Source organism: Micromys minutus (assembly GCF_963924665.1).
Source record: "Micromys minutus genome assembly, chromosome: 14".
NCBI lineage: Eukaryota > Metazoa > Chordata > Mammalia > Rodentia > Muridae > Micromys > Micromys minutus.
The window spans coordinates 33,298,925-33,321,048 of NC_137983.1; the positions used below are offsets into that span (position 1 = coordinate 33,298,925).

General features: G+C 42.6%; 1 protein-coding gene across 4 annotated transcripts in view; it reads left to right on the plus strand.

Moving 5' to 3' along the window:
- The window catches only part of DLC1 (DLC1 Rho GTPase activating protein), a gene marked incomplete at its 5' end in the record, with an annotated part of 374,393 nt that overhangs the window by 310,962 nt on the left and 41,307 nt on the right, over window positions 1–22,124 (plus strand). Inside the window, one exon of one of the 4 annotated variants that reach the window (XM_080929015.1) lies at window positions 18,819–19,149. The exons of the other annotated variants lie outside the window; for them this stretch is intronic. Within the exon in view, the coding sequence (XP_080785141.1) occupies window positions 19,113–19,149 (37 nt within the window). Of the gene's footprint in view, window positions 1–18,818; window positions 19,150–22,124 lie in introns of those variants that run through there. 4 annotated transcript variants of the gene reach the window in all.

Here is a 22,124-nt window from a genome sequence, read left to right on the forward strand (position 1 = left end):
GACTACTTGATGGGTTTGTCTAGGGCTTGGTAGGAAGGAAGACAGTTTTCCTCACATGGTGGGACCATGTGAAGTCAGAGCTGGCGTAAGAAGAGCGTCTGCTTGTCTGCTGAACTCCAGCCTTGTCATCTTGTCATTTGACACAGTAGGAAGAAAGTCAAAGCAAAGCTCTCTTTATGTGTCTATCACTCACGTCATTTAGGAGGTCCCTTTGACATCAGATGGATGGGAGGAAGTTACTGTAAACCACAACTTAGGGCAAGGGTTGGGAGGCATTAAATGCAATGGCTGTTCATTGAAACTAGCTTTCCTATGAAGCTGTACTGTGCTTTGGAGATGATTAATCTTGAAAAACCTGACACTGTTGCTAGGTTGCAATGCTACTCTGTTCTGGTGAAACACCAAGAAGCTAGGCTGCAATCTTTGCCTTGGACTTTGTAAGTGGGGAAAGGGGGATGGTAGCATCAGATATATCTACAGAGTGTGCGCTCGTTTATTTGGGTTTTGTTGTTGTTGTTTTGTTTCTCGTGACAGGATTTCTGAGTGTAACAATCCTGACTGTCCTGAAACTCACTTTGTAGAGCAGGCTGGTACTGAACTCACAGAGAATTTCCTGCCTCTGCCTTCTGAGTGCTGGGATTAAAGGCGTGCACCACCCACTCCTGGCTGACTATGCCAGGACTCCCAGTGGAAAATAAAATGGAATGAGCCTCTTGTCATCTTATGGTTTGGGTTTTTTATGAGTACAGTTCAGTAGAGTTATAACCAACTTGGCTCTGTGATCCTTTACCCGAGGTCTTTACTGTACTTTCATTAGTGAGCAATGCTTATGGAAGAGCTGAGCTTTGGCAGTAATTCAGACTCAGCAAGATTTTGAACAAAATGTTGAGATCTCAAATGACAAATGATAAAGCAAACTATGACTTATAACTGTACATGCACTACCCACACTAACCTGCTTACTGTATTCAGCTAAAAGCATTTACCATAATGTTCTAAGATACTGAAAATTACCAGTTTTGGTGAGCATGTTTTTCTTTTTCCCTGTAAAATAGAAATAGAATCACATCTGGTTTTAACCCTAAAAATATAAAAATAGGATAGTCATAAAAACTTTAGTGCTTAGGATCCAAGACTACAAAGGTTGATTCCTGACTTATAATAGTCTCTTTTTCTTTTGTGGTTTTTGGTGGGTAGAATTTGATATGTGCTCACTCACTCTTTAAACCCTGTAGGCAGAAGGATATTCGCCACAGGAGGATTGTAGAAATAACAAAAATCAAAAACTGTGACACGTAGATGCCCATTAAAAGAATAGTTAAGTCTGTATGATGTAGCCATGTAACAGAATTCTATACAAACAACAGTAATCTGATATATCCCTATTCAGTAACACGATAACTTATAATCATATTTCTTGAAAAAGAAATTTGTCAGCAATTAGTGAAGAAATTTATGAAGAAAACATACATATAAATACATATAAATATGCACACACAAACAAAAAAAATTTACAGGTACGAACACCTGCCAAGACATGATCTGAATAATCCAAGACTTACCCCCACAGAATGCTGATATTTCACCTTTTATTTCATTTGATTCTACATAGATTTGTTAATGTATACACTACATTTATATGGCTAGTTTTATTTGTAAAAAGAAAGTGATTGATATAGTAAGGATCCCTTACCTATGTATTTAAGTATTTCTATGCAAAAGATCGGAGTGTTTCCTCCTTGGTCTCAGTCATCTCTTCTAGCTGACATCGTCTACACTGAATATGAGCAACTATGCAGTAAAGAATGCATCTCAGCTTTCCAAGTGGAAAATAAGAGCATTCTCAGGAGAGGGAAGGTCCTAGAAAAGAACACGTCTTAGAGTGTGCTGCTTTAAAAAGCAGTTACCAAGCTTTATTGAGTCATAAGCTCAGAGTGAGTAGCTTCTGTTAGCAAGTGATTCCCCAGGGACACCTCCCCACCAATGGGAGCAGCTTTCCAGGTCATTGATAACAAGAGGCATGCATCTATATGTGCCTACTTAGTAAACATAATAAAGGTACAGCAGTGTGTCATAGTAATGCTCACAATCAGATTTTGAAGGACAAGTTCAACCTATTTTCAGTTATTCCTTCAATGTAGCATGGAAATTAAAAACTATCCCATAACTTACTGAGAGCAGTAACTTCATTAAACAAAGATGCTCTATTAACTTTAAATCAGGCACTCTTGAAACTGAGGATAGATAGATAGATAGATAGATAGATAGATAGATAGATAGATGATAGATAGATAGTCTCCTTATTATAAATTTAAAACTCAGAATTGAACTGAATCTGGAAACTGCAGATGAACCCTTCCCCCAAAACGCTTTGCATCTAGTAAAAAATGGCACCCAACCTTGACAATGTCTGTCATGCTGACGGGCTGTTTTTGTCCTACACCCTTTCAGAACACTCTGATTTCAGGAAATACTGCACTGTTGTCTCTTTCTAAACACTAGGACTTCTCTATGGAATCTGCTCTTGGCTCATAAGGCATACCTTAGATTCTAGCAAAACCCTGCACTCAAAGCAGTCCTGAACCTATATTTAGCAAACATGGAGCAAAAGGTCATACTGTTCAACTAATAGGAAGCCATAAAAAGTAGGCAATGCATTTCTGCTTCCATTTGTTGCTCATGGCAACCATTGGTAGAACACTTGGCCTGCTTGTTTATACAATTGGCCCCTAAAAAAGTGTTACATTCTTGGTCAGAATTTAAAAAGGAAAAAAAAAAAGATTTATATAACAATGCTCACACCATCCCCTTTGATAATAGCCCCAACTGGGAACAACTTCAATTTCAGAAGAGATTTTTAAACTGAATATTAATAAGCAATAACACGAAATAGTATTTATCAGCATCATAGATGCATGTAAAGGAAGCCACCGTTATCTCTGGGAAGAATAAGTTTGCCTTTTTTATTTAATATTCATTTTACTTCTTAAGATGGGCTTACAGCAAACTGCCCATTGTTTTGAATGAGTCCTTAGTGGGATATACTTAACTGTATTATTTTTTAAAGAACATAATGAATAACATCACACAGTAACACCACATGTGGACTAAAACTCCAATAGACATGTCGGGATCAGTTATGAACATCCATAGCATATATCTGTCATTCATACATATCTCTGCATGTGAGGAGAGGGGAGGCTTTACTAGTCCCTTGTACATCAGTTTTCACAGACAGTAAATCTGAGCGTAAGACTTGACATCTACAATACTGTATAGGCTGAAATCTAAGTTCCCTCATCCCTTCTTTCCCACGCCTGTGTTTTACTGAAGGCATGTTTATCTTGTTTCATGCCTTCCATCTTAGAACACTTCAATAAAGCATAGGCAGGGGCTATTTGCTTTCTGATAGCAGCCTCAGCCATTGGTTAGCCCTGTATCATCTTAATTTTACTTGACAATCTAAATCCCTTCTTCTGTGTCCGTTTCTAGACGTACTCTCCTTTTCCACCGACTTGAAATAACATGAGCTGCTAAAGTTCCACATAGACAATGTAGCCAGAAGCCATGGGTTTGAAGCTAGTGCTACCATGAGATATTTAGTTTTCTGAAATTGCTCATATAATGAGGATGTTAATAAGCCTATGAGTGTTTAGGGGACTCATCTACATGGTAGATGAAAGAACTCAGAAACATGATACAGATAACACTCAACATGTGTCAGTGACCACTGTCCTGAAAACAGACTGCTGGTGTTCTTTCTGGTTTTCTATCAGATTGACAGACTCACCAGGACAGACCCAACATCTGCAACTATGAAACTTCCTCATGCTAATACCATGCACTTTTCTGTAGATTCCAGGCTTCTTTGTGGTTTTTCCCACTCCGAAGTTTCAGAGCACACTTTTCTTCATGCCCCTGTTCTAGATGGTTGTTCATGTTTCAAAAGGACTCACATTCTTCTTTCTCTACTTCACCTTCCTCCTAAAGTTCACTATCATCTCTAACTCCCATAATCTCTAATTGCTAGGCTCTAGCTTTCTCAGCCCATCTTTGTATATCTCCTACCTGAAACATTAAGTGGAAAATCTCAACTACAGCCAACCTCTAAAATAAAAATAAATAAATAAATAAATAAATAAATAAATAAATAAACAAATAAATAAATAAAATGTGCAAAATTATTTTCTGGGGGTTTTTGTTGCTTGTTTATTCTTTTTTTTTTTTCTTTTTGCATTTTGTATTTTCCTTGAAAGAGTTGGAAATCAATGATACTTATAAAGGCCCCTCATCTTTAAGGCCATTGTTCTTCAGAGAAGTGGTATCCTGATGAAGTGTTGTTGTGGGGGTGAGGTCTGTTTGTAGGGAATTGTCTACGAAATCAGACCCTTCAATGAGACTTTATTCTCATATCCTTCATCTGAGGTTTTGTTTCACGCACATTAAAGTGTTACTGGAAAGTGTAGGTCCTTCAAAGTTCAGGGGGAAAGAGTTCATAAGATCTAAGGCACAGTTAAGACAAAGCTATAGCCAGAGGCCTAGTTTCCTGAGAAGGAAGCAGTCCCCCACTCATCTGTCATGCTTCTAAGAGGATATTAAAGCCATCCCTGGGCTTCTGTGTTTACAGCCAGTCATGTGTCTTTCTCACAATCCCCATCTGTGCCAGGGAGTCACATGATCTGGTAACACCCATGCTCCTCCTGAGCTCTGTTAATTGCAACAGAATGATCAATTAGAGTATTGGTGACAAAGAAAGAAACAAGGAACCACTTGTATGAGATACTATCGCTCAGTCCTGCCTTCTTGTCCTCCGAATGTTACCTTTGGTCATGATTCTTTGGTGACAGTGAATGAATTTTAAATGAAACACACATCAACCTTTAGGCTTTTTTTTCCTAATAAAAGAGATTTGTTTTTAAATAAATATACAGATGTGGTTGATAAAGTTGTTTGTATCTGTAGTCAAAGCTGTGCAGGAAGACAAAGAGCAAGATCATTTGAGCCCATGAGTTCAGAACCTGGGCAAAGAAGCAAGAGCCTGCCTCTTATAATTATTATTTCTTGTAATACAGAGATGTAGTTTGAGAACTCATAAAGTTGCCCTTAACCCAACATAAAGTCTTTTTTCTCCTACTATTTCTTTTTCATCTGTCTGGAAAAACTGAGGAAATACACACAGCCACACACACACACACACACACACACACACACACACACACATACACACACATACCACATAGATATCTAGGTATTTGGGTAGTATTGGTTTTGTGGGTAATCCAACACCCTTCAGAGACAAATGGCTAATTTAATACTAGCCTTGAGCTAACAGATCTTGAGAGATGCTTATTATAGCCTTGGGAAATGTTATTTAAATAAGTGATGTGAACGAAAGGCTCCATTCTGGATGCAGAGAGTAATTCACTTAGGCAAGTCTTTCCAAAACCAAGTACAAACAAGAGGCCTGATGACCCCGGGGACTATTAGCAGATGAAGCCTTTCATCTCCAAATTACCTGCTGTCTGCCAGCCCTGCTTTGAGCTGGGAGAACACTAGAGCTTATATCCCCATCCCTCCGTAGTCTGAATAGCCTTCTATCCATTTGTCAGACTATTTTAGGGTTTCTATTGCTGTGTGGAAACACCATAACTAAAAAGCAAGTTGGGAAGGAAAGGGTTTATTCAGCTTACACTTCTACATTGCTGTTCATTATTGGAGAAAGTCAGGAAGGAACTCAAACAGGGCAGAATCCTGGATGCAGGAGCTGATGCCAAGGCCATGGAAGGCTGCTGCTTTCTGGCTTGCTTCCCATGACTTGTTCATCCAGCTCTCTTATAGAACCCAGGACCACCAGCCCAGAGATATCACCACCCATCATCAGCTGGGCCCTCCCCCCTTGATCACTAGTTGAGGAAGTGCCTTACTGCTGGATCTCATGGAGGCATTTCCTCAATAAAGGCTCCTTCTCTGATGATACTGAACTATGTCATCTTGACACACAAAACCAGCCAATACACAGACCATCCAGGTAGATATGGCCACTGTCACTGTGAAGATGAGAAAAACAGTAGCCAGCAGTAGCAGAGAGCTTAAAATATATCATCAGTTGGAGTGGAGGTTGTCTCTGACTCTTTTGCCTGCTTTGGGGACCCTTTCTCTCCTACTGAGTTGCCTTGTCCAGTTTTGATATGAGGGTATGTCTTATTGTAATTTAAGCTGTGTTAGGTTGATATTTCTGGGAGGCCTGCACTTTTCTGAAGGGAAACAAAGGGAGTGGATCTGGAGGAGAGGTGAGGGAGTAGGAGAAAATGGGAGGAGTGGAGGGAAGGGAAACTACAGTCAGGATGTAATATGTGTAAGAAGAATAATAATAAAACAAAACAGCCCACCTCATAAGGCCCAGGCTTGGCCAGGAGTGAACGTGGTGGATGAGCCTGTATAAAGCCAGAAGGAAGACCCCAGGCTGAGGGCAGCTGTTATGCACAAAGGAGGGAAAGTATTATCTGTTCCAAATGTTGTCTGAGGAAAAGGCTGGAGAGCAAGAAATTGATATTCCTCAGAAAGAAATAGATTCTGAAGGCATCTTGGGAGAAGGGACTGAAGGGATCTTTAACATGATGAGATGTCAATCACCGGAATTGTAGGGACGTGGAGGGAAGATTCGCCTGCAGTATGAGTCAGCAGCCCAGAGGAGCTTGATTCTGGGATGGGATTGGAAGTCAGGAACACAATGGAGCATAGTTAAAAGAGGACAGAGTTACAACCTGAGATAAGCAGACCTTTTCTGTTGGGAGATTTCCAGTTAGTATCACAAAAATAGCATCATCTCATTTCTCCCCAGCTAGGTGATGGTTGTCAAGGAAACCCCTAGAAGATTGACAAGGAAGAGCATGATGCTTCTGTTAGAGCCTTGAGAGAAAATAGCCTAGGTGTTCAAACACAAACATGTGCACAAGCATAAGTCACGATTAGGTTGTTGATCTTCTCCCTGGAGGCCCTATTTAGTTCTCTCCACACAGGATGTAAGTGCACACAGCCAGATTCAAGCCACAGCCCTGCTTTCCACAGACAAGCTCCATCATGCATAAGTTTTCAGATAGACGCCCCTGCCCCTCCATTACTACAGATTACTCAAATTACCATGACCAGTGTCAGTCATAAGTCTGGAAACCCAGATGAAAGAACATCTCTTTTGTGATGGTTTGCAAATGTAGCCTATTGTCTTCAGAAGACCTGGTTCATTCTTGACCTAGTTTGGGGGTTTGGAGAACTCTGGAGTTTATCCCTCATCCTTTTGTCGCACAGTGGTTCTCTCTAGTCCTAGGGCCAGTCAAGTAATCACGGTCTCTTTCTGTCTGAAGATCCAAGATTGTTGCAGAAGCAATGGACGTGCCTGGTATAAAATAATTTGGGGTCCCAAAGCTGCTAGTGTGTAAAACAGAGGGCAAATGAAGGCCACAAGTAATCCTTTATAAAAGCAGGCTGCGATCTCCCTGCCAATCTTCAGTTTTCTGTTGGCTCTTCTATTTAGGTCACTTTTGGATTAGATTCATCCCTTCCCAGGGGCCCAGCAGTATCATCTGTGGAAAAATCTAGAGGATATAACTGGTACATTCAGCTCCTGTGATAGCCAAGTGAGGAAAAGAAGGGTTGTTTAGGGTTTTCTGTTTTTGTTTGTTTGTTTGCTTGTTTTTAAATAAGGTGTGGTGGATTTGTACAGGAATACAGGCCATGGTCCCATACAAAGGAAGAGAAGCATAAAAACTGGGCTCTGCCCAGTTTGTTTTTAACACTCATTGCAGGACACTGATAGATGTATACTTCTTTTGGTTCTAATTATCTTGTCCATAGTAGACGGATCACTCTATAGAAGTACATTTTTCTCTATAATCAGCATTTCTCCATTCTCCCTAAATCTCATGGAGATTCCATGACACTGTTCAGAAGCACACCTGTCTCAGTGTCCAGTCTAAAGTCATCCGACATGTCTAGGCTTCTAAAGAAGAGTTCCTGTTTGCATTCCCCTCTGGCTCTCTATAATGAGGAGCCCAGTAACGTTTCCAGAACCCTCTTTTGGACTTTCTTTCCCACCTCTAAGCACCCTTATGGCATAAGCAATAATAATAACAACAATTTAAAGAGCAACAGAACTGAATTAAATACAGAATTTCCACATATCAAATTGGGGGAAAAATAAGTCTATGCATTAATATGGGAGAGTGTCTACCTGTCTATGAAACAAGTTTCTGTGATTATTACTGGTATCATCGTTAGTAATATTAGATCAACAATACAAGAAGGAGGAAATATGAACGAGCTGGGGATAGTGTAAATAACACAAATATACATATAAACGTAATCATTACTTTTAGCACCTCTAGTCTGCCAGTTCTGAGACATTTCCTTTTAGTAATATATGTGGATGTTTTGCCTGTTTGTACATCTGTGTACTGGGTGTGTGCAGTGCCCACAAAGGTCAGAAGAGGGCGTCAGATTCAGGAACTGGAGGTACAGAATGTCTGTGCTGGGACCCTGAGTCCCTAGCAGAGCAGACCCTTAACTGCTGAGTCATCTTTCCGGCTCACAGTTCGGAAACATAATAATGGCACTGTAACAGAACAGAACTAGAAAGGATTTTTTAAAATTACAATATGAAATTTTACAAACGCTTTGAAGTCATTAAATAGGTAATAGGGAGTTTTTAAAAATTTTATTTTATATATGTTTTTCTATTGATTCCTAGTTTTTTTCTTCTTGAAGTTCATTATCTTATTCCTTTTACAAACTTTGTGCTTACTTAATTTTTTACCATATCTTTTGGCCATTAGAAGCAATCTCCAGTACACGGTTCACATCAAATATCATCTTTCATCATAAAATACAAGTGTGACATTTACAACCCTTCGGTATTTAAGTTTCCATTAGATATTTAATAGCGGTTCAAATGATGAAGCATAGATCATTATACTGTTGTTGATTTCTAACTTTGGTCCATTTTGGTCAGATAGTATGGGTGTTCTGATTTTGCCTATCATTTCATAACTACTTCAATACAGTGGCAGAAAGAACTATCAGTTATTATTCTTTTCCTGATGGAGTATTGCCATGACATAGCTGGCCACTCTTTCCTTAGGGTCTAATAATTCATAGTTCTCTAAAACTATGTATCTTCTTCTAGATAGATTTTTTTTTTTTTTTTTTTTTTTTTTTTTTTTTTTTTTGGTGTAACTCAAGTACACCTATAGCTAGGTTTTCATCTTCATTGTTACTGGAAATTCAGATATCTAGAGAATTCAGTTATAAAAATATAGTTGATTTTTCAAATTGATTGCATTTATTCGTTTACTCTTGCCTTTCCGATATTCACTTTGTTAACCCATCAAAATGATGTCAAAAAAAAAAAAAAAGAAAAGAAAAGAAAGAAAAGAAAAGAAAAAAAGAACAGGAAAGTAGCGTTTGTTCCGTGACAGAATAGCCACACGAATGGGGCACAATCTTGTTCTGTCTCTCCTGAGCAATTCTCCAATGTCAGTCTTTCAAGGGTCTTGAGTCCTGTTACCAGATCTCCTTTTGAAAATGGATAATTTGCTGCCTTGCAGTTTCCCAAAATGCAGCTTAATCCAGCTTAATTCACCTGCATCCGTAAGAGATAATTAAGGGAGTTAGTTACGCACGAAGGGCCAAGCTGGGGACCTGCCATAGCCTGAGTCTCCCGTTGACTATTAAAGTAAGTTAATGACCCGGAGCTGCGGAGGGGTCTCCAGCAACATCGTAAGGGCCAACATGTTACAGTGATCAGCAAAGGCTGTTCTCTTCATTATCTTTCATGACACTGCCCCACCAACCCCACAACAGCTTTCTTGTACGGCCAGTCTGTCAGGAGAAAGGCCAGCATATTATAATAGAAGTGAACATAAAACACCCTCACAGCAGAAACAAACACAAGAGGGTTCTGCTTCAGACTTTTAGAGTTGGGGTGGACAGTTTTATTTTATAGATGGTCCAGAGGACATTTGAATGTTGATTTTTAAAAGTGAACATTTAGAGGCAAGCATATAAATAGTTCTTTCTTCACATAAGGTGATAAGAGATTAAGCCTGAAATTATTAGCATTGTAATTGGTTATTGGAAATACTCGTGTTCTGGGACTCATTTATTATGAGGTAGATATGAACATACACACTCTCTTAGCACTTATGGAAAATCTGAAAATCAGAAAGTTTCTCAACACTTGTTCTTGGACTTATTCCCTGTCTCCCATAGCTGTTGAGTATGGAGGCTTCACTTTATGCAAGCCACCCACATGAGTTAGTTGTGTGATAAAACACCATCCATAAAAGAGTCTTGGAGAAGAAAAGTTTGTTTGGACTTACGGTTCCCAAGAGAAGGTCCGTAACAGCAAGTAAACTGGCTGATTTTGTGTGTCAACTTGACACAAGCTGGAGTTAGCACAAAAGAGCCTCCCTTGAGGAAAGGCCTCCATGAGATCCAGCTGTAAGGCATTTTCTCCATTAGTGACCCATTGTGGGTGGTGCCATCCCTGGGCTGGTACTCTTGGGTTCTACAAGAAAGCAAGCTGAGCAAGCCAGGAGAAGCAAGCCAGTAAGTAACATCCCTCCATGGCCTCTGCATCAGCTCCTGCTTCCTGACCTGCTTGAGTTCCAGTCCTGACTTTCTTTGGTGATGAACAGCAATGTGGAAGTGTAAGGTAAATAGACCTTTCCTGTTCTGTGCAGCAATAGAAACCCTGACTAAGCAAGAGAGTTCAGAGGTTTAGTCCATTATCATCATGTGGCAGGACCTTCCTCTAATGACTAAAGATTTCAGGGGACCAATCACTGGGCGAGGAGTGGGCGGGACTTCCGGGTTGGAGAGGGGAAGAGAAGAGGCAGGGAAAAGTGACTTGCTTTTAGATGGGGAGAGTTGGGAGGACAAGATGTAGCAAACAAGAGGTTCCCACTTTAAATGGCAGATCTGCCACCGGACGACATAACTCTGTGACTCAACTAAGTTCCAGAGCAAGGTACGGTGGTGGGGCACCCAACCAGCCATGGGAATTTGGATGTGTGTGGCTGGCATTTCAGCAACCCACCAGGAGAACTTATCAAGTCGGGTGGAGAGTTTCTGTAGCATCGGGTCAGAGAGTCTTTACAAGATGAGAAGGAACAGGCCTGCTGGTGACCTGAGGTGACACCGTGGGTGCTGGGAGGTCATGGAGGTGACCAGGCTGATGGGGCCAGATAGCAGCCGTGGTTAGGGTAGGATGGTGCATTTTTTATTAGTTCACAGAACAGAAAGCATGGCAGCACGCAGGCAGACATCGTTCTGGAGAAGCAGCTGAGAGTTCTCCAACCAAATGGACAGGCAGCAACAAGACAGAGAGACATGGGGCCTGGATTGAGCATCTGAAACCAACCTCTGGTAATGCATTTCCTCCAACAAAGCTACCTATTCCAACAAGACCACACCTCCTAATAGTGACACTCCCACTAAGCCTGTGGGACCATTTTCATTCATATCACTACGCCTACTCAATATATGTGCATATGTATTTATTTGTATAGCTGGTTTAAAAATATGAATAGAAAATGTTATATTCCTTCTATCACTTATATGAAGTATGAGGTAGAGTCAAATTCAACAAAAGATCATCTGAATGGTTGCTATCAGGGGGTATAAAAGAGAACCGGGAGTCAATGTTGAATAGGAACAGAATTTCAGTTTGAGAAAAGGAAATATTCTAAAGATAGAAAAGTGGTTCTGGCCATAGGACAACAAACTCATTCTTAAGCTAAGGAACTCTCCACCTAGAAGTGGGTATGCTGACAAATTTTGTTATGTAACTTGAGTGCTATTCAAGTGTGAGCAAATTCAGTAATCAAAGAGATAGAAAGGATGGGGAACCTTTTTTTTTTTTTTTTTTTTTTTTTTTTTTTTTGCTTATCAATACTCTAACAATAGTGATTGAAATAATCATGCAAGAAGCAAGTACATTCAAACTCTGAAAAATGCTAAGAGAGACAGAACCTTTCTGAAAGACAGTGTAGAAAGACAGATGATACTAGGTAGGTAGACAGGTAGGTAGTAGACAATAGGTAGGTAAATGATAGATGATAGATAGATAGATAGATAGACAGACAGACAGTAAAGAACAAATGTCCCAGTATCATTTGCTCTCACGATTCAAAGTAAGTGAATTCACCTATGAAATTATTATCTTTGCTCTTAATTAAATTTATCTTATTTAAGAATGCCTATTCAAGATAGTGGTGAAAAAATAAAAAGCTCAGCCTTGCTTAACTGCTTGATATGCCCATAGGATGGGTATAATGCAGCTACAGTAGAGCATACTCATCAGCTCTGTTAAGTGAATGGAAATCTTCCTCGGTAGGGACTAGAGGTGGAGCTCAGTTGGTCTTAGCATATAAAGCTGGTGTCTGAGCACAGCACTGCCCGAGCCTGGCATGGTGGCTCATGCCTGTGATCTCCTTACTTGTAACGTGGAGGCAGGGAGGTAAGAAGTCTAAAGTCATCTTTTGCTACATACTGAGTTCAAGGACAGCCTGGGCTGCATGAGATCCAGACTTAATAGATAAGTACATATTTGCATAATGACGTAATCTTTCGTTGCTTAATTATTGAGCTTCTTTTTTTTTTTTTTCATTTACATGTTTCCATATTTTCGGAACTCTTCACAATGAACGCTTTAATCCCTGTTAAATAACAAAGATAAAATACCACTAGCTTCTAAAATGGCATAGCCCATCCCCAGCAGTTAAAGAATTGTGTTCGACAAGCTCAAAAAGAATTAAAATCAGAGGATGCTAATAAAATAGACAACAAAGCCTGCAGTTAACTTGGCTAATGCAGCGGGGGAGCAGCCTAGTTGCTCACATGGATTAAAAAAAAAAACGATTGCAATTTTTGTTTGCCGCTTCCTTGATTTTTGTGTTGCCAGAGGCCACATGAAAGAACCACATTCATCTTGGCAAAGATCAAGTGAAATCGGGGTGTAGCAGAGGCGTGGGCCTGAGTGTCACTGTTGGGTTCTCATCTCTGCCATTTCGAGCAGTGAGGCCTTAGGCTAAGCCACAGCTGAGCCTTTGGATAAACTAGACTTCCAAATAAATTCTACTGTGAATATGCTAAGTATCCTGGGAAAGCCTGCTCACTGAAGTATTAGATCCAGATCAAGAATTCAGAGCACCCAGACCTTTAGTGGAGTGAGCATTCAGTTCCGCTCAGGAGGGCGGAGCAACGGGAGCCCAAGTTCAGGGGCCATCTTGCTAGGAGACCATGCCTTTTCCCCACCTTTGTTTCACATGAAAAGAAAACTAAAGATACAGCTTAAGAGTAGGTTGTTGCTGTGGCTTGTCCAGCTTCAATCTCTACTATCTCCGTAGAACAGGGAAGAGAATGGGAAGACAGAAAAAGAAAGACTTCCACGGGTCTCTTCAAGTCTGTCCCTACTTCACTCCCAAGGATCTTCTCCAGATCCCCTCTTGACACCCACCTTCGTTTCCCATTACCTTTTCCTGGCTGTAATAAATACATTTGGATGGCAGATGTCACATCCTAGGTTGGTCCACACTTTGGTTTAAGCGGTTATCCAAAAAAACTCTATTTCCATCATGTGTGCAAGAATCGAGTCTCTCTGTACCACTCATTAATAATGTAAAGATGTTTCCAGAAGAATAAGTTCGCCTTCCCCCTACTCTGATTGTGAATTGTCCAAATCTAGCTGAACAGGGCCGCTACTCCTGGCTAAATTTTAAAAGCATAAACCTTTTAGCTCTTTTGTTTCGGAAGTATCTTGAGCAAAATGTCAGTTAGGAGAAGGAGTAAGGAAGATCCCAAACTGGGGTCACTAAAGCTACAGAATAAATGAAAATTTCGGGATAGCCATTGGGTTTCCAATTGAATTACGCCCCTTAATTGAAAACCGCTAACAACATTATTTTCAATATTTTCCCTTTGTCATATTTCCTTTGAGCATTACAAATCAAAATTATTCTCCAGTCATTTCACAATGTTCCATTGAGCACAAATTACATTACAACATTTTCCAAGCACAGAGGAGTCCACTGGTCCTCAGGGAGGCAAAGAAATTTCCAGAGATTATTTGGCTTCTATCACTAGACCAGAGGTTTAAACTAATTGCCCCAGGGAGAAATGAAACCCAAAGTTGAAATTGTTGAGGATGGCTCTAGATTATTTTTTTTAATTACTTTCTAGCAGATAAACGGTGGGAGCTTTGACATAAACATACATAGGGGCACTGGTGGTGTAGCTCAGTGCTAGAGAGCTTACCTGGCCATAGAAGCAGTTGGATTGGTTATCGGCATAGCAAAAAAGCAAAGAAAATGGAGGGCGAAATAGGAGAGAGAGCCTTTGACATTTTACCCAGTGCACTGGGGTTGTTCTGTTGGCACATGCCAAACAGCAAGTCCTAGACCAACAGCCCCCCTCTCTCTACCCTCCCCATGCCCTCTCTCTTCTTCTTCTTCTTTTTTTAAATTAAGATTTATTTATTTATTTTATGTATGTAAGTACACATGTATCTCTGTCTTCAAACAGACCAGAAGAGGGCATTGGATCCCATTACAGATGGTTGTGAGCCACCATGTGGTTGCTGGGAATTGAACTCAGGACTTCCGGAAGCACAGTCTGAACTGCTGAGCCATGTCTCCATCCCCTCTCTTTTCTTAAGACTCACTTTTGATTAAGATTTCATAGTGTGTGTTATTAAAATACTGGCTGGGGGAAGATGTGCAAGTGTCCTCTGAAAACAGAGGCGTTGAATCTCCAGGAGGTGGATTTGCAGGTGGGTATGACCTGCCAGATGTGGGCTGCTGGGAACCCAACTCAGGTTCTCCACAAGGGCAGCATGTGCTCCTAAAGGCCAAGATGTCTGTCTCTCCCCTGGCAGCACTCCTCTCCAAGGCAACCCAGTTTACAGTATCCCACTGAGGATTCCCTCACTTACTAGCATCACACTTGAGACTCAGATTGTGTTTCATTTCTATCAAGTGGTGGTGGGATGAATGGATGGGGGTGTCCTTGGACAACATCATTAATACCTTATTTCAATCATTAAGGTAGAGCAGGAACCCGCCTTCATAAAGAATGCCTCTCTTAGCCGGCTATGCAGTATGGGAGCTAGCTATGAGGGTTTTCTTTCTTTAGTAATTCCGCAGTTCTTACGAAACAAACCTACCTAGAGATTGAGGTGAACAGGACGGGCTGTTATAAAAGGTCTTAATGTTTTAAAACTTCATAACTAGGAATCAACCGTTTAATGACAACAATCTACCTCTACAACACCCAATCTAATGTGTGGCAGAATCTTTTCTTTGTGCATGTGATATATGTGTACATAGGAGTGTGTGTACAGACACTTGTATAACTGTCCGGAGGTCAAAGGTCAGAGGTCAGTGGCAAGTGTCTTCCCCAGTTATTTTCTACCTTACTGGAAGGAGAGCTCGCTGATCTGGTTAGACTGGTTAGAACCAGCAAGCTCCAGGAATTCTCCAGTTTCCCAGTGCTGTGGTTACTAAAATGCTCCCCTTTTCTGACTTTTGACCAGGATGCTGGGGATCCTAAGCAGGTCTTCATACTTGCACAGAGTGATCCTGGCCCTTGGGACCTCTCCCAGCTCTTACAGGGGACATCGATTCTCAACAGAATGCTTTCAGTGAACATGAGCGCCAGCTCGGGGAAAATGCTCTTCACTGCACAGCAAAGCCTGCCTTTCAGAGTCCAGGGCCTAAGACCAAATCACAGTGAATGCACTTTAAGGGCATCTGCCCTAGACAGACAAATGAAGCCCGTGGTGAGGAGTGGAATGATAAGTGAGCTGGCTTGGGGATCCTCCTTCGTCCTGTAAACAGCATTGTCTGTCCATACTCCTGATGGCTTTGCCAGCCCTCCCTCCCCCCCCACCTCTCAAGAGCTCCTCTTGAACTCCTCTTGGCAAAAAAAAAAAAAAAAAAAAAAAAAAAAAAAACGGTTATAATAGAGGCTTTGCACTGCTTTCATTTTCTTCTAAACAGTTTAGATAGGACTTCCTTGTTCATATTTGGTGTGCCATTTAATAAGGTAGTGGGCTACCAAATCTACAGCTTCCTGGTCCAAGGATTCAGATTGCCACTGATGGAAAACATTCAGGGCCAGGTGGCTTAGGCCCATGATCCCAATTACCTGAGAGGTACGGGCAGGAGAATCAGAAGTTCAAAATCTGTTAAGGCTAACTAAGTGAGTTCAAGGCCAGCCTGGGCGACTTATGGAGAAGGTTATGAAGTGATGGGGAGCCAATAGTTCAGTGGTTACAGGCATTTATTAACACAAGCTACAGTTATCTAAGAAGAGAAACTGCCTCCATGAGATTGGCTAGCCTATATAAGTCCACTGAGGCTGTCCTCAGATGCACCAGGAGAGGGCATCAGATCTCATTACAGATGGTTGTGAGCCACCATGTGGTTGCTGGGATTAGAACTCAGGACCTGTGGAAGAGCAGTCAGTGCTCTTAACCACTGAGCCATCTCTCCAGCCTCAAGGCATTTTCTTGATTGGTGATTGATGCAGGAGGGCTCAGATTACGGTGGGTATTGCCACATTGCCACTACTGGGCAGGTGTTCTTGGACTATGTAATCATGCAGGCTGAGCAAGCCACGGGCAAGCCAGTATACAACATTGTCCATGGCCTCCACTTTAGTTCCTGTTTCTATGTTCCTGCCTTTGTTTCCTCTCTTGATAAGCTGCAAGATGAAATAAATGCTTTCTTCCCTTTAGTTGTTTTTTGTTTTGGGGGTTTTTGTTTTTGTTTTTGTTTTTTTTGTTTTTTTTTTTTGGGGGGGGGGTCGGTTTTTTATTGAAGCAACAGAGAAGCAAACCAAGACACCAGGCAAGCCTGATGACTTGAATTTGATTCTTCAAACTCATGTAGATAGAGAATAAACATAAAGTTGTTCTCAAACCTCCACACAGCACCGTGCATGTGTGTGTACCCGTCTACACACCACACACAGTGATAATAGTAGTAATAGTAATAATAATCATTTTTTAAATTAAAAGTAGGTGGTGGGGATAAGGATGTAGCTCAATGATGGAGCACGTGACTAGCTCTACCCTAAACTCAATAGCTGGTAATGCAAAAAGAAAATATTTGGAGGAAAAAAATTGTGTCTGTACTGAACACAGGCAAATCTGCATAGTGTTTACATCGTATTTCATATTCTAAATGTTATCAATACTCTAATAATTATTTAAAAAGTATCTGGGAGAATGTGTACAGTTACATGCCAATTATATATGATTTAGAATGGGGCTCTTGTGCATTCAGAGATGTGAGCACCAGGAGGGGATGCTAATTGTGGATGTGTTCAAAGTTCCTCTAGCAGGACAACTCCATTTTCCTGGGCTATCAAGGTCTTCATCCCTGGGTCCTCAACAGAACCTCATTTCCAGTCACCTCCTTGCTTCCCAACATTCTGTAATCGCCCGGCAGGCAGGGGCCACATGCACCCTACACTGCCTCTGGGTCTCCAGAATTTGCCTACAGGTAAATGCCCTAGCAACACATATCTGCTGAATAGAGGCTGAATATACCCTCCAAAGTGAGGGATTCTGGTATGGTAAGTTAGGGTACCACTGTAATAAGTGGAGAGACATTTGTTTGTAAGCTAGCACATGACTATGAAATCCATTTTGAATTATAAGAGAATATATTTCTCTGTGTTTAAGAATAAACTCAACCCCAGTCCTCATATTGCCTATTGTAGTTTCTAAATGGACTACGAGTTTTCCACCATTCTGCTTATTGTATAGCTTCCCTGGGAAGAAGCCAACTCCAGAAGAAACAGGGTTGTGGATCTTTTTTGCTGGCGCTGGCTGTTGCATACTCCAGCAGAGAAACCATTTTGCCCTTAATAAACACTCTCTTGGTGCTGAATGAAAGCATTTCCATCAGTTAAGGCAACACACATAAAGCACCAGATTACTCCAGAGTAAATTCTCATGAAAATTGATGTGGACTTTTAAACACCTTACCCTGATTATATTCTGTCGAAAGTTTCAAAACGGGGCTTCTTATGACATAAGGAGCCTGCAGCTAAGCTACCTGAGAATCATTTGAGTCTTTGGGGGGAAATTATCACCACTAGAGATCATAAATCTGCAGGCTGGGGCCAGTCCATGAGCAATTCTAGGAGCTGTGAACACCCAAATATCGGTTAGAAATACACGGGACCGGGCCGCGCACACGTTTTTCTGACTCTCCCACGTGCTGGGGAAAAGTTCCATAACTGTGTTTAATCCCCACATGTCCTCTTTACTCTTGCAGTCTAGCGAGAAATGGGTGCCCCAAAGACTAGGTACTTCTTTTCCCCATTTTCTGATCAAGAGCTCTATCTTTACCTCCGCACTACCCCTACCACCAGCGCAAGTTTTTTGAGACGCCAACCGGAACGAGAGGCTGCGCGTACACAAAACCACGCAGGAAAAAGATAGAGGGAAAATTGAGCACAAGGCCCGGACCTCTGCACCCCGCTAACGCCTCCAAGCTTTTGCCTTTACCCCAGAGACCAGTAGTTGGCGACTTTTAGGCGCTTCCCGCCGCCGCAAAAGTGCAGACCCTGGGAAAACATTCCCAGGAAAGGGAGAAGTAGGCGTGGGGCCGGACCTGGGCGGGGCCTGAAGTACGGTGGGTGGAGTCAGAGCACAGCCCGAGGCCGCAGCGTGGGTCCCGCCCGTGGGGGCGTGCTCAGTAGGAAGGCGCAGCCCCTAGGGCGCGCGGAGAGCAAAGCGCTGCAGCGTTTGGGTGGAGGGCGGTGCGCTCCAGCCCGGGCCATGGCTGTGCGTCCTAGTTGCTGGAGCCGCGGCTCCCCAGCTCCGTGACCCCGCTCCCTGAGAGCGCTCCCTTCAAGGCAGCAAATCAAAACCCCACGGTTTTGCCCGAGCTGGGGCGAAGGGTAAGGAGGCTGCGAACCAGGATGTGCTGACGACCGCGAGGGCTCGCGTCCCAGGTGCCACCGTGGGTCCCGACGTGGGATCTCGATTACTTCGGGCAGCCTCGACGTTCCCAGTGCCCTCCCGCCGCCCCGCGCCTACCTTAATGTGTAGAGACGAGCCGGACACCATGATCCTAACACGTAAGATGGACTTGTGCCTTGTTGTCGGACTAGTCTGGCTGGGGTCAACTGCTGAGGGGACCGGCGGAGGAGAATTTGTCACCCCGTCTTGCCGACTCCGTGTTGTGATTGTGTGTATTGATTCGCTTGCAGAGGAGGCGCCCCAGGCTTTCGGTAGTAGAACGCGTGTGCTTAAGCAGCTTGGGTCAGGGTTTGGAGGGGGTTTTAACATCAGGTCATGTCCCTCGTCCATGTATTGCCTGGGGACTGGCGTCCGGGTGACTTAGATTCACACAGTTTCTAAAAACTGTTCTCGGGTCCTCGGGGCGAGCAACCCTTTGGGGGCCGTTCCATCTCTACTTGTCGTCCTACAAGTCCCAAATCAGCTTTATCTCCCTAAGAGTGCATTATTTAAGGGACTGTATAGACTTTTAACTGTACTTAGGGAAAATGTTTCCTTAGCACTGTTTGAGAGTTCGATTCTTTTGTTGCGTTTGTCTGTTTTAAACTCTGGAAATCTCTGAGCCTGGGTGGGCTAAGTCGGGGTTGCTTCTTAGCTAACCCCAACCCCCGTTGCACGTGGGGTTCCAACTAGGAACTCATCGCTTTCCTGCTGTGTGGTTGGACGCGGTTCCTGAAAAGCCCCACCAGATGCCCACGCCCTTGGCGAGGGAGGAAGAGTCCGTGGGCTGGGGAAAGGAAGGAAGCAAGTCTCCAGGCCTGTGGCTTTTTTTTTTTTTTTTTAAAGAGAGGCGACGCGTCTTGAACTAATTCCCCACCCTACGTCCCTGTCCCCTCCTCCAATGTCAGTAGCTGAGAGCCTTTGATCCTTCTTAAGGGTTGCTCCCAGAGCAACAGCCCACCCTGTTGGTGTGGTTTTCTGTCTCTGCGAGTCATTTCAGCGCATGGCCTTTGGTGTGAGGAGTGATGCTGGGGAAATAAACTCAGAATCAGCATCCCTGTTGATACGCGACCCCGGAAAGTGGCACAACCTCACTGAGCTCCCCGCAACCCGGGGTAATATAACTTCTGACACAAGTGGAACTTGGGAGGATCTAATAGATTAGGAGAATGACGAATACTGAAGTTTATTCTGTTCCCAGATTATGCCAATTAACTAGAAGGGAAACCCTGCCTAAGTCATTAATCAGCACTGAAGGGGGGGGGGGAAGTATCGCCCCATCCGGTTTTGCTTTCAGTGAGGCTTTTTACACCCAACGTGGTCACAAATGGGTTCATTCTCGAGAGTCGGGGGTTGTTTCAAGCTGTGGCTGGTGATTCGGAGGAATGCAGCCTAGGCCATCCATTACCAAAAGATTCGTGGGGCTGGCATATGTGACGCATTCGAGTAGGGAAAAAAAAATCAGGCTCTGGAGAAGGCAGGATGCCCAGTCTCAAGTTACTTTTTTTTTTAACCCCGCACAATTCTGTTTGCTGAGGGGATGGGGGAAAATAAGAGCTCAGTGGGCTGCAGCTCTCAGAATGTAAACCTATCAGCGGCTCTAAGAGGTCTAATTCTGCTTCCATCTGGACTGCAGGCTAGTCCTCTGCGGGATAATTTGCTGACCATAAGGGTGGAATTAATGGAGTACCCGGTGCCATCTTGGCAAGCAGATTGCAGCAGATGGTCAGAGGGGTGCCCTGAGAGGCAGCACCCCCCCACAACAGAAGAGCCCAAGTCCTGAGGAACTGAGTGTCAAATGGTTAACAGATGTGCCCTCAGAAGTTATTTCAAGACATTTCCTGAGAAAATGATGGAGCTTGCCTGTGTTGGCTTTTATGGAGGTGGGCTAGATTTGCAGCAGAGCCCCAGTCTGGCTGCGTGATTTTTTTTCATTAGTACTACCGTTCAGAGAGTTTCAAATGAAGCACAGCAGACAGACTTTCTCTCAAGCCGGTTGTTTTTGTTTTTCTCAGAGTTTGCCTTTGACAAATTGCCTTTACTTCCTTGTGAGCTAAATGAAACCTTGCTCTAAACAGCCTAATGGTTCAGGAATAAGGTGCTGACTTTTTCTCCACGCCCGCAGAACCTGGAATCTGGAGACCTGGTCTCCAGCTTTAAACCTTTGCCCTAGAGTGGATGAAAACTGCTCGAGGTGACTTGTATTCTAATTTCCTCAGGTTTTTTTTTTTTTTTTTTTTTTTTTTTTTGGTAGATGTATTGCAAGCCACCTTCTAAAGAGTATGGTAAACCGTTTCAGATTTTAATATGCTGAAACAACCCAAGGAGGTGTGTTTAATTATGGAATACAGGCAAGACTGTGTGCCCTTTGGCCTTTGTTCTGTATTGTGGCTCAAAGAACAAAGACCAATAGAACAGGCCAGTAGATGTGTTATGACCACACCAAGGTATTACTAAATGGAGTGACTTTTAAACTGTCTAGTACTCCAACACCTATTTGCAGAAGTGATGTGGGGCTTAAAGAGGACAGGGAAGAACCGCGCAAAATACTTCCAATCTGAGGCTTGGAGCGGAGACTCCAAGAGGTGGTTCCAACTACAAAAACTAGTACTTGGGTTTTCCTGGGTGTCCCTGTGGAGATTTTAAAGGCATGATGCAGTGTTTAAACGAAAGGGGTATTTTTATGACTTAACCGAGTAAATACTCACTTTGGAAATATTCAAGGGAGGGTGATTTGGTCCAGAAGAAATGAGGGCATCCAGAGTACAGTGAGTGAACTAAATGGGACTCTTTTGAAGAGAGCCTTGTTCTGCACAGGATGGGCCAGTATTGTAAACACAAGTTTCTCATTCTTAACTCCCTTTCCTAGCAACCGGAAGACGGAAATGAGGCCATGCAAAAAAAAAAAAAAAAAAAAAAAAAAAAAAAAAGTCCTAAGGGCTCCAGACAATACTTGATCCCCCCCCACCCCCCCCCCGTCCAGCCAGAGGACCTGCAGAAGTAAAAATAACTTCAGATGTTTCCTCTTCCTCCCTGGATATTACCAAACCAGTGCAGACCTGATGTCTCCATGCTGTACAGAGAGCATCTGAAC